Source organism: Alligator mississippiensis, chromosome 14 (genome assembly GCF_030867095.1).
Source record: "Alligator mississippiensis isolate rAllMis1 chromosome 14, rAllMis1, whole genome shotgun sequence".
In the NCBI taxonomy this organism is placed as follows: domain Eukaryota; kingdom Metazoa; phylum Chordata; order Crocodylia; family Alligatoridae; genus Alligator; species Alligator mississippiensis.
In genome coordinates, this window is record NC_081837.1 from 42,037,812 (window position 1) to 42,049,882 (window position 12,071).

Sequence of the window (12,071 nt, forward strand, 5' to 3'; positions counted from 1 at the left end):
AGCCATAAAAAAAGTGGTGGTATCTAGTTTACCTATTAGCATACTATTTAGAGCTGGTTAGAATAGAGGGCACATCTTGAAGTCACCAGCTGATACTCCCCCCACTGCTAAAAGGTTTGTCTCGCTTATGATGGAAGATGTTGGGGAGGGAAGACATTTGGACTAGGTTGAGGTGGAATAAAAATCTGAGAAACATGGAGGGCTAGGGTGAGGTCTTGTACGCAGCTCAGTGAAGCTTTAACTATATTTGCTCCACAAAGTGACACCACTCCAGACTACATCTCCAACAGGCAGATTCTGCAGTGCATGGACGTACACCACGTACGGGCCACTGCTTGCAAAGTGCTGCTCGCCCTGTGACTAATTGATGTGTTGACCATGTTGCCCATGGATACATGCATCCTTGTGAGTTTTTATTGGGGCAACACTGCATTGCTCAGGCTTGTTGCTAATTAATTACCCCCACTAAGCTATAAAAATGAGCAGAGGGTATTGTGTGCAGAGCCAAGACCAAAGATTGCGATGTTTTAGTTCAAAAACTGGCAGTTATTAAGAAGCTGTAGCTAGTCTACAATACCCGGCCATATAATTCCAGTGTAGCTCAATGAAGCCTTTATGCCATCCAGTACAATCTTACTGTCTTAGTGGGACTGTGCCCTACCACATTAAGGCAAGCAAGTGGAGACAGTTCAGGAATGAGAGAGATTTCCCCAAATTACAGTAAATGCTACATTACGTTGGTGCTAAGTTCTCAGGTTGCACAACTGATGCAGACATGACCATTCCTCCGTCTCTATGCAGATGGAAACGCAAGGAAAAAAAACCACCTTGTTCATCCCACCCTTCCAGGATGTTATTACTGCCAAATATTGCTGTCTTTATAGCAAGGAAATCCAGACTGCGCAGTCATTATCTGGCCATATAAAATAGTTTATTGTAGACATTCAAAACACCTCCTTCTTGTAAAATGCGTGTAATGTAAAAATTAACAGAAGGCATCAGCAGGAGTTCATGCACCTGGGTATGAGAAATGCCAGACACAAGATGAAAGTATACTAGAGTGAACAAGTCATCATCTGCTGCTCCAACCTGCCCTTTGTGCGGGCCAGCACTTCTGATTCGGATGCCTCAACAAGGTCTGAGCACTAGCAAGCGTGCTCCCTTCTCGCCCATACCCTACCTCTCCCACCCTGAGTTTACCCTGCTTAAAATATTGGGTGCACTGACTGCCCTGGCAGGTGCATGTGTATCCCTCGCTGGCTGCATGCATCCATTGGAGCCCAAAAGTCAATACTGGAGTTTTAGCCCCACACAGCCTGTGGTGAGCTACCACTTCTCCGTGCAGCCAGAGCCCAGGGTTTCCCACAGTGACACAAGTCAGTCAGTGCAATAAAAACCTGTAGGAGATTACTCCCATCCGCTCACTTGTTCCTGTCACATATAAATAGTTTGCATATATATACACACACACACTACATACACGGTTATGTACATGCCATGTCACGTGATTTGGTAGGAAGCTTCAGCAATTCTAGTGGCCGGGCTGGTTCAGGCTGCCCTCCCGAGACCACGGGAAGGGAAGCAGTGGCTAAACATGCTCCTTCTCATGCTCTCAATTTAAAGTGTTCGGAGATGATCTATCGAGCGCTCCCAGACTTTGCCACCCATGGAGTCTGTCCTGTTGCATTAAATAAAGCATCTGCAAAGACAGCGAAGTTTTGGCGTGCGACGTGACAGCAGGGCTGTGACCGCACTGAGGGCGAAGTACAGGGCTACTCCTTCAGCAGGCCAAGCTTTTTCAGAGCCTCCCTCCTGTGCTCTTCCGTGGCGCCCTTTGGGGCAATCTTGACGCTGATGCAAGGAGGTCGGGCCAGCTTGGAGTAGTTCTGCAGCGAGTCAGATCGTCGCTTGTCGCTTTTTGACAGCTCCGCCTTGCCGACTTGGTGCTCCTGGAGGTGGCCAAAGTCTTTCCCCATGCCCAGCGAAGCCGGGCGTGGGCGGCTGTTTTTGAGAAAGCTGGGCGTGATCTTGTCGATAAAGGACGTTTTGCCCAGCGAGCTGCTGTTCTTAACGTTTTGGTCCTTGCTGCTGGAGATGTAGCTGCTCAGACCCACGCCAGAGCGCTCCAAGGTGTTGGATTTGAAGTGCATCTGCCTCAGGCCTGGAGCAACCTTCTCTGGTCCGCTGAAGCTTGGGTCATGGGGTTGGCTTTTGTTAGCAATGAAGTTGACTTCTTTATTGCTGGCTATGTCATTTCTATCAGCTGCCCTAGGAATGAAGAAAGAGGCCTCCTTTGGTTTGGGAGAAGTGGCAGGTTTAACATGGGCATCAGGTGCCCTTCCTTTATCCTGTGGCAGTCCCAGCTTCTCCAAAGCCTCCCGCCTGGCTCTCTCCTGTTCTTTAGGGTCAAGATGCCCCGAGGTGTCGCTGGCTGCGGCAGCGCTGGGTTTGTGGCTGGCTGGTGGTTGAGAAGGTGCTTTTATCCTGTGGCTGGGGTCTATGATGAGGGGCACTGGATAGTTTTTGCTGGTTTTAAGGATAATATTTGGGGGCAGTTTCCTTGGTTTGGGGGCTGTGGGAGGCCCACGCTTGAGGTCTGAATCCAGGGCAGCCTCTTCAGTTGCTGAATTGTCTGGGCTGCCTGGAGGGATAGCGTCTCTTTGCAGACCCATCTCACAATGCTTAGGTGCCACTGGGTTTGGAATAGCTACTTCTTTCTGCGGCAACTCTGCCTCTTCCGCGGCAGGACGCTGAGATACAGCCCGAGGCCGATTCCTGTCGGCCTCCACATATTCCATCTTGGCCTCAGACTCGCAGGACGGATCTTTGCTGCTGTTACCAGATCCCTTGCTAGCTATTTGCTGATTGTTTATTGTTACAGGGTCCTGGAAAGGTTCAGGGGGTTGTATAATTATGGACTCCAACGGCTTCATCTTGATACTCCAGTTGGGCCGGTCACTGGACATGTCCTTTATCCCTTCTTTCTTGGGAAACATCCAAGACGACCTCCCCGTTTCCTGAGCTGTCGGCGTTGGACCCTGCACCCTGAGGTCAGTGGCTTTGCAGACAGAAGCCTTGTTTGTGTGTGCGCTCACTACACCGGCACCCCTTGGGAGGTTGCAACAGCCTGAGCTGGAAACCAGTGCTGGAGCAGATCTTGAGAGAGCAGACACACTTGGGTCACCCTTTTGCTCAACTTCATGCCACTGAGCAAGACTTTCACTGCGACTCCTATTGTCTGGACCTAGAAGAAAAGGTAGCCATAAGTAAGGGGAGCAGGGCACAAGCACCTTGCTGTTTTACATACAGTCTAGCAATACCCACTCCCCAGTTGACAGGTTGATGGTCCACCCTCCCCATGCCGACAGGGTGCAAGGGGAATGCTGGCAGCTGACAAGATACAGACTTAATTACAACAATATTCATGTGTGCAAGAAGCAAAAGAAAAGCTGTTTTGCTCTGAAGTTTTCTTGAAGAGCAATTTACTTTACCAGGGGGAAAAAAAAATCAAGAGTCTAATGCTGAGTACTGACCCACACAAGCCTCTCATCTCATCCCCTCCCCTAACCCCAGCAGACTTCAGTTGACCAATACCAAGTTTTCACTTATGAATGAGGAAAGCTGATGCAATGCTACTTGCCCTCCTGCTAACATTAACTCTAGCCAGGAACGAGTCTTAAAATACAAGCCCTGTGGCAGATAAAGCAGGGAGCTGTCCGAGGACCTACACGCAAGCTCAGCCTTACCCTTTGGAATAACCTCTCTCTTAGACCATGCCTTTGAAGGCTCAGCATAGTCCGTCTCATCAGTAGAGACCCCACTGTCTGCTTCTGCATCCAGAGAATCAATGGTTTCTTCTAGGAACATCAAACATTCCTTTTCCTCCACAGATAAATAGTCGTAATTGTTATTGCTCTAGAAAATAAAAAGGAGACACCGACATATGGGAGATGTGCAAGGCATCACACTATTTAACAGAATCACTTGGAGTTTAAAGCAGACATGTAGCAAAACAGGACTCTGCTCCCGGTTCTCATCCCTGGAACCAAACTGTTGAATACTCAGAAATCAGCACCAACAGCTAGTGAAAACCCAGCCAGTTGCTCTTAGAAGCAAAGGGCAGACATATCACTTCTGGGCATCATGATCATATAGCACTGAATAGTTACCATTCCTAATTTAACTATACAATTTGGCCATCAACCATGTTTCTTAGTTTTCCTTTGAAGCACTGATAGATCTATAATGTGCATTGCTAGCTAGTCATATCACAGGCCAACCACACCTGTATGGATCAGATTTGCCAGATCTGGAAAGCTTGTCAAAGCACCCAGCTATTCAGCAGCTCGTTTGTTGATGGCGCTGCTTCTCCCAGTTGTCTCCTGCTTTTCAAGTGCTTTTGCAAGATTCAATTTGCTCTTCACTGGACCACATACACCCCTATCTTCTGTGTCAAGTCCTCCACCATGTAATATAGTAACCAGCTGGCCCATCCCTGGTAATTACACACGGATCTGTTGCTGATGTATAAGAGAAGGCAGGGAGGACCAACTGAGAGTTGCAATTAATACACCTCAATTATACTCCAAATCAGACAGGATGTAATTAATCTTCCCAAGCCTGACATGGTTGATACAAACAGGTATGAATGGACAGACTGAGAAATAGTATGCATTTGCATCATGGGCCCAATTAATTCCTGGCTTAATTATGGTGTGGTAAGTTAGGGATGAGCATGGTTTAATGGCTATTTCAGAAGGAGTTGCCTTTGTTACAGTCTAGTAGGTGTGTGCCATATTAGCACTCCACTGCCAACTTGCTTGGTTCTTCACAGGTGATGTATCCCGCCAGACTTAACCTTGCCTTGTGTCCCTGGGAAGCCCAATTGCATGTGGACCTTATGGAGGAGAGCGGTGGCAGTGGAAGTGCTTTAGAACCAGCCCAGAGGCTCACGATCCAACTACACCCCTGCCCTTGACTCCACATAAGTGACCTCCAGTGTTTGAACTGCACCAGGCTTTGCTCGCTGGAAGCGGGCAGGACCTACAGCTCCTTGGGAAAGCAATGTGTTTTGCTAGTTTAGCTCCTAACGCAGCAGACCCTTGTCTGGGACGGAGGCTTCCACCTGCTGTCACAATAAGTGTTGATCTGAAGTAGAACACAGTCCTTTGTGCCAACCTAGACTCTCTTCAGAGGCTTATAGTGTCCCTGGCGACTGAATCTGCAGCTCAAAACTAGTAGCAAGTCAAGTGAAGGTTATTTGAAAGTTACTTACAAATCCAGAGTGGTTGGAAGTAGTGCTGCCCATGCTGTCACAGCTGCCAGAATCTTGGCCAGCCATCCCTAGCCACAACTCTTCCTTAGGCATAGCACAAAGCACCAGGGTGAGAGCTTCCAGGTCAAACTGGGGAAAGAGAAAGCAGCGTCAAGAGTTGCATTCGTTCAGTTTAGAACCGCGCTAGAGCCAATGGGAAGAAAGCAATCAGGATTGCTAAATTGTTAGGTGCAGACATGTGCTATTCTCCAAAGCTGCTCAGCAGCCAAAGTGGTGGATTTTAGACATGCGCACACACATGCCTACAAGGGATTCACCTGGGAAACCTTACAGTTCAGAGCATCAATAACGGGGTATGCTTTAGGGCACCGTGAACAATCCAGTCTGCTTTAGTAGCTGTAAAGCTGTCATCCACGACTGTCTCTCTGACATGAACAGGCTGGTTAATGAGCGATGAGAAAGAGAGACAAAAATACCCCCAGTGCAGCATTTAGTTCTTTAATCAGACCCGTTCTGTCTACAGGCTGGGTTGAAGCAGTTTCATAAGTTTTGCTGAACACTTTGTCCTTGTCTCCATTTGCAGTTGGAGCCCAAGCGCATCCCTCACTGACAGCGATTGCAGAATTCCTAGCGCCCGCTGCACTCGAGGCTGGAGAAACCCAGCCAGGGAGCTCAGAAGCGCTCACCTGAGCAGGCTGAGCTAAAGTTCTCCAGCCGGGTCACCAACAATAACACGGCAATGACTAAAGTTTGTCGAGAGGTAATCAAGCACCTCACCCTATGGCTAAGTCACAAATGTGGGTGTGCATTCACGGCACATGCTGTCGCTGGTATAAAGCACAACACCTCTGAGAAGTTCTGCCTTGTTGGTTGAGAAATGCATGTGCCAGTTATGTCAGAGGGTCTTGCTCCCTGTAGATCCAGACTCACAGGCCACGACAGACTCTCCAGTAACTCATTTGCTGGTTGTAGTATGCCTTCTGCTACAACATTTCACAGGTGCTTGAGCATTCAGATCTATGCCAATTCACCTTCTCCCTGGGTCAGCGACGGCCCAAATATACAGGGAAGCCAGAGGGCTTTTCACTAAATTATCTTTCGTCTCAGGATCTGGAGCACTCTGCAGAGGGCGGAGCGTATTGCAGACTCCCTTTTTAGACGCAGGAACAGAGGTTATGCAACTTGTTCAAAGACAACGTGATTCAATGGCAGAGCTGAAAATGCAAGCCGCTTTCTCCCCTGTTCCAGCTGCTAGGCCGGGCAGTTAGGGTCCCTGCGGGCAGACCGCCATAATACTGTATATTTCTGACTCTCCCTGAGCTTTGTCACCTTTTAAAAAGCAGTCCAGGAGCTGAGGAACACAATCCCCTCCCAGCCTGAGCAGCCACTGTTCAGATTCAGACCCCGCTCAGTAGGAAGCCCCTATATAGTCAGTGTAAAATTAAAAAAAAAGTGTTTTCTAGCTTGTGAATACTGTGCCCAGTGCCCTTCAGGCTCATGATTCTGGCAAAAGGGTATCTGCAGAGACGCTGTATCTTCAGTCCTAGGAGCAGCCAGAAAGCGCTACCTGAATGAGGCCTGCCTCCATTTCTCAAGGCTGCAGTTTTAGGTATGGTAACTTTTTTCCTTTAATACCAGCCGGTGCTTGAATGCACCTTGAAACACATGCACAAGGCTAGGAGCAAGAGCACAGCTCAGCAAAACATACATGTATTATCAACTAGCTCCTGAAAGATTTCTACCTCCTCAGGCATTGTAAAAAAAAAATCTCTCTCTCTCTCCTCCGTCTGAATTTGCTGACATAAACCATTGCTTTTAGCCAAGCTGGCACATGCAGTTTTCATGCAACAGCTTTATGAAAGTCATAGATGTCATGAAAGCATTAGGGAAGATAGGAAATTTGAAGTATAGCACTCACACACGCACACAGATAGCCTTTTATAAGTTTAACCCTGAACTGTGCTGCCAAGCAGTTAGGGTGCATGACTAACTCCTCCAAGATTAACAAAGGACAAATGTTCAGTGGGGACAGTTATTTACAGACATAAGATCTGAGAGGTTATAAAATTGATTCGCTCGGTTTGCTCAATCCATTTACAAAGAACATCGATAAGTATCTGTTTTCCGCAGCACTTCACGAGTCCATCCCGAGAGGAGCACAGAAGGGCTGGGTCACAGACATGAAGCCAGCATTGCCCCCCAGCAGGAAAACCAAAGCAGCCTGTTGCCATATAGCCTGGTGAGGCTTTCAGCACTGCCACTGCTACCTTTTTGCAACAGCCTCCAAATGCTGCATCTAGTCACAGATGAACAAAACTGGTGTATCCTCTCCAAAGAAGCCATTAAGGAGTTAGGCTGTTAAAAAAAAAAAAAAAAAAAGGGGGGGGGGAGAAACCCCTCTCCCCTTTTAAATTAAAAGATTTCCAGAAAAGAGAAGCAGTTTCAAGACATATCCAGCACCTCTGATCCCCTAGTGCATACATAGTTCAATTGAACTTCTAATCTTAAACTAGCACTATCAAATAAAAGCAATAACCTTGCATCCTTGATTGCAGGTTACCTTGTGGTCCACAGCAGTACTTCAGCAGGCAAGGGCAAGGTTGAGCATTGCAGGTCTTCGCACTCAGAGAGGAGTGACTTTGGGAGGTCCCCAAGAAGGATTAAGTAGGCTACTTTTGAGCAGGGCTAACATTGCAAGAACTCACAAGCTCATATTTATTTAACTGAAGCCCCCAGGACTCTGCAGCAGTGGTCTCTGCAGCCTGCCCAGGGATTTCTACCTTCCCACAAACATTTGGCAGAGTTGATTGATGTCTGTGGGAAGTGAGAGTCTTGCTTGGACCTGGACAATGCCCGAAACATGAAGTAGCTAGCTCAAGCCAGCTTCCTTTTTCCATAAGTTTGTCATACAGAAAACAGAAACAATGCCATGTGACCAGCTACACCCATCAAGTACATCCGCCTGTTTGTGAAGATGAAGGGTCTCATGTTTAGCGCACAGTTCCTCTTATTCTCCACAGCAAGTTTGGGAAGAAAAGCCTCCCAAATGTCAGGCCAGCACTGGAATGCAAAAGCCATTGCAAACACAAAAAACTCCTCAAATAATTTCCTGTTTTTCTCTCCACTTATTCCTAATCCATCAAATCTGATCAAACAGCAACCAATCAACTCTGAAGATTCTTGCTTAGTAAGGGCTGAAACTGTTATTGAGTTTCCCACGTTTACCAAAATCAGTAGCCAGCAAACTGTGTCCATAACCATTTCTATTTAGAAGCCCATGGAAAAAAAAAAGTATTTCAACAAAAGTTCGTTTTTCACTACACACAAACTTGTTCAGCGACATTTCAGTCCAGCTGTATCATCCATGTGACTGGCCTCCTGCATCAAAGCCCTGCCCAATATTGCACTGGACAACAGCTGCCTTCCTTGCTCAATATCCAGAGGTTACTTGGAACGCGCGTTCCTCTTTTTTGACCCCAGCTATTTGGGTAATTTTAGGAATTTTCTTTCTAACGAGAGCAAAGCAAGTATACCGCACGCATCTCTCACGGGTGCAAATGGCATGATCCCGATCCGCTAGGGGCTTCCATAGGCACACCACAAATCCAGCTAAGAAACTGCCCAGGAGCTAGAACTGCACCTGCATCTACCACTAGGCATCAAACCTGAAGAAGAGAAGAGAAGACCTATAGACATGACTTTCTTTTGGTGAAAAGAATGAGACCCAGTTCACAACAAGGAATTTTCCTTCCCCGTTCACCCTGGCTTGAAGCTTTATGAATAATACTGCCAGCACGGCTGGCATGGTTCCCCCCACCCCACTGATCATAAAAGCTTTTTAGCTACTTGCACGGGAAAGCCAAAACTCAAATAGGTAACCCTAGCTTCGTTAGAGTCAAGTGACAGGTCTGTCACGAAGCTCAGAAAGACCAAGATTTCACCCATGTGAATTTTAGCTCCGTTTCACCTCCCCGTCTCCAGACGGACCAGGGTTCCTCAGGCGTTGGAGGCTTTTAAACATGCAACAGTGTCCTGCTCTCCAAGGCAACTATTGCTCGGCGTTATGAAAGAATCAGTTAGCAAATAAGAGATTAAAATGCAATTTACCTGGCAGGATGTCCTCTCTTCTGCAGCTCCAGAGGAACTAGCAGGTTTCAGCAAAACTGGTATTTGAGAGGCAGGGAGAAAGCCTGGGGCTCTTTACAGAACTCCAAACCCTGGTGGTAGCTATCCCCCAAATCTCTTCACTTTGAAGCTAAACAAATACAGCATGGTTAGAAATTAACTCACCTTCTCTAGCAGAGAGATAAGGATCAAAGGGCTAAAAGGCTTTCTGCTTCCCCAGACAAGAGACTATAGTGCTAAGCACAAAACGCCGCCTGTTCTGTTCTCTCTATGACCTCTCCCTGACTTACCTGGACAGGTAACTGCCTCACCCCTCCTGTGGCTGACTCCCCGCCAATCACAAGCTCTGCTGCCCTCTTCTCATTCCAGCTGTTCTCAGTAATAGGGAGGAGGGCTAGGGAGGGAGGGATCAAGGATTTCTACACCAACCAAAGCTCTCAGGCCTAGTCTATGGAAACCAGTAGGAGTAGAGGGTGTGGTGCATGTTGGTGGAAAAGATTGAAATATGTAACAAAAATTGTTTAGCTCTGCTAAGGAGCCAGGGGTGAGCTCTTCGTGCTCCAGTAACAGCAATAAGGCAGTTATATTCATTTTGCAAATCGAGCTCCTGAGCGAACCATTTGCCCTTCCTCTTTCTGTTTTAAAAACCCCCGGTTGTTTCATGCCGCTGTGCCGTTCCAGCTGCTGAAGCTGCAGAATGGAACAGCTGTGCAAATTCTCTATTTTTGCCCATCCTACCAACAAGCTTTGTGCCTGGGCCTGAAGAGGGTGGGGTCCAGAGTGCTTTATAACGCTAGCCTGTTCCAGCTTCCGCTTGAGGCCGTGTGCTTTTGGAACAGTCATGATTTGGAGGAAGGTGCATCCACCCCACCTTTATAGCCAGGGAAGCTAAGGTATGGAGAGGCCAAATGACCTGCCCAGTCAGACTGAGCCTGATGGTTACTAGAGTGTCCTTAATGAGATCTGTTCTCATTAAGAAACTGCCAAGCTGCTGCACATGTGACACTGAGCAATGCATTCATTGCTGCTAACTCTCGCTCTGATTTCCTGGTTGTCTTAAACCCTTTGCATACATTTCGTAGGAGACTCCTTAACCAGGCATCTTGCTCTTCTGCATAGTTCGTGACATACGTGGGAGTCCAACTGTAGCTTTGACAAAAACACCTCTGTACATCAGAGTTACTCCTTCTAACAGGTGTTTGCAGAGCAGCCTTGAGCAGGAGTTCACAGCAGATTTATTATTTTAACTGGGTTGACTGCTTAACCCTTGCAGCTTAGCTTAATAAGATGTTTCAATAGGTTGATTCCTCTTGGCTATGAAAATAGGGGCAGACTCGTTTCACTTGCTGCCCACATTTATCGCTAGTACTTTCCAGACTGGAGCATCTCTAGAGATGTCCTACTCCTCTCTACAGTTTCTAGATTTATTGTCAATGCAGGTATGAGGTCTTGCAGCTTGCCTTCTTGCTTCTGGGCTGTTTATGATCCCCCTCACCGATGAAGAGGGGGAAACTTGCCCCTGCCCCATAAATAACTGAGTAGCCTTTTAGGCATGAATCTCTTCAACTCACAAATTAGTCTTACAGCTGCAGCAGCTTCAGATACAAGCCCCTTTGGACGGTGGAAAGAAAGGAGAGACTTAACTGTCTCTCCCTTCTTCCCACCTCCCAAAGGGGCTTATCTGAAGCTGCTGATAAAGCAAATCTTACGGCAGCATTTTCACTTCCAGAAACGAGTGGCATCTCCGCAGTCTGTCCTCCCCCCAGGCAGATAAACAAGAAGCTTCTGCTTTCAGACCTAGGCATTTCTTTGAAGTATTGGATATTTCTAGCTCCCAGCTATGCAACTGGGCTTCAGCTTGCTTTATGGGATCCAAAGCGCCTACAGATCTAAGCTCTGTGCAGTCAGGTTTCTCATGGTCTGGGGCTGTGTGGTCCTACCTGTGCCACGTTGTTCAATATCAGTTCAATAAGGATGTGGAAAAACTTGAGAGAGACCAGAGAAGAGCCACCCGTATGATCAGGGACTTGCAAGGCAAGCCATACGAGGAAAGGCTGAGGGACCTGGGTCTCCTTAGCCTAAAGAGGAGAAGGTTGGGAGGGGACTTGATAGCGGCTTAGCGCTACATCAGAGGAGTGCATCAGGAGTTCAGTGAACAACTCTTCACTAGGGCACCCCTGGGGAAGACCAGGACCAACGGATATAAACTCCTGGAAGGCCGCTTCAGGCTTAATATCAGGAAAAACTCCTTCACAGTCAGGGTGTCCAGACTGTGGAATAAACTCCCTCCAGATGTGGTGCAGTCACCTACCCTGGAGGTTTTCAAGAGGAGACGGGACAGTCACCTCGCTGGAGTCACCTAAGCCCAGTTGTCTTCCAGCCTAGAGCGGGGAGGGCTGGGCCCGATGATCTGCAAGGTCCCTTCCAGCCCCTAACATCTATGAATCAACCGCTCCTGCAAAAAGGGCGAATTATGGTTCACGAGACTGATTTTAGGTGCATGAGACTTCCACTGAAATGTTAAGTTTCAACTGCAACATTGTGAATGACTTAAAAAAAGGACAGGAGCAGGCTTCTAGCCTTGGTTTGTTTGCTGTTTTAGTTCTGTCCTTCCTTGGAGGTTCAAGCTCTTTGAAACAGTCTTGAAAATATCAGATCACAATAGGCGGCT

General features: G+C 47.5%; 1 protein-coding gene across 5 annotated transcripts; it reads right to left on the reverse strand.

Moving 5' to 3' along the window:
• Positions 1-909: 909 nt before the first annotated feature.
• On the reverse strand, positions 910-10,297 carry C14H1orf116 (chromosome 14 C1orf116 homolog). Of its 5 annotated transcripts, none has more exons than XM_006275670.4 (4): positions 9,691-10,297; positions 5,276-5,404; positions 3,747-3,915; positions 910-3,244 (listed from the first exon to the last, which is right to left on the reverse strand). In XM_006275670.4, the coding sequence occupies exons 2-4, from the start codon at positions 5,366-5,368 to the stop codon at positions 1,773-1,775; spliced, it is 1,734 nt and encodes a 577-aa protein (XP_006275732.2). In that variant the 5' UTR covers positions 5,369-5,404; positions 9,691-10,297; the 3' UTR covers positions 910-1,772. The 5 variants fall into 5 exon arrangements, with proteins under 5 accessions (XP_006275732.2, XP_014464634.1, XP_019332881.1 ...); XM_014609148.3 differs by lacking the exon at positions 9,691-10,297 and adding an exon at positions 9,566-9,675; XM_019477336.2 differs by lacking the exon at positions 9,691-10,297 and adding an exon at positions 9,383-9,550.
• Between the last annotated feature and the right edge of the window lie 1,774 nt (positions 10,298-12,071).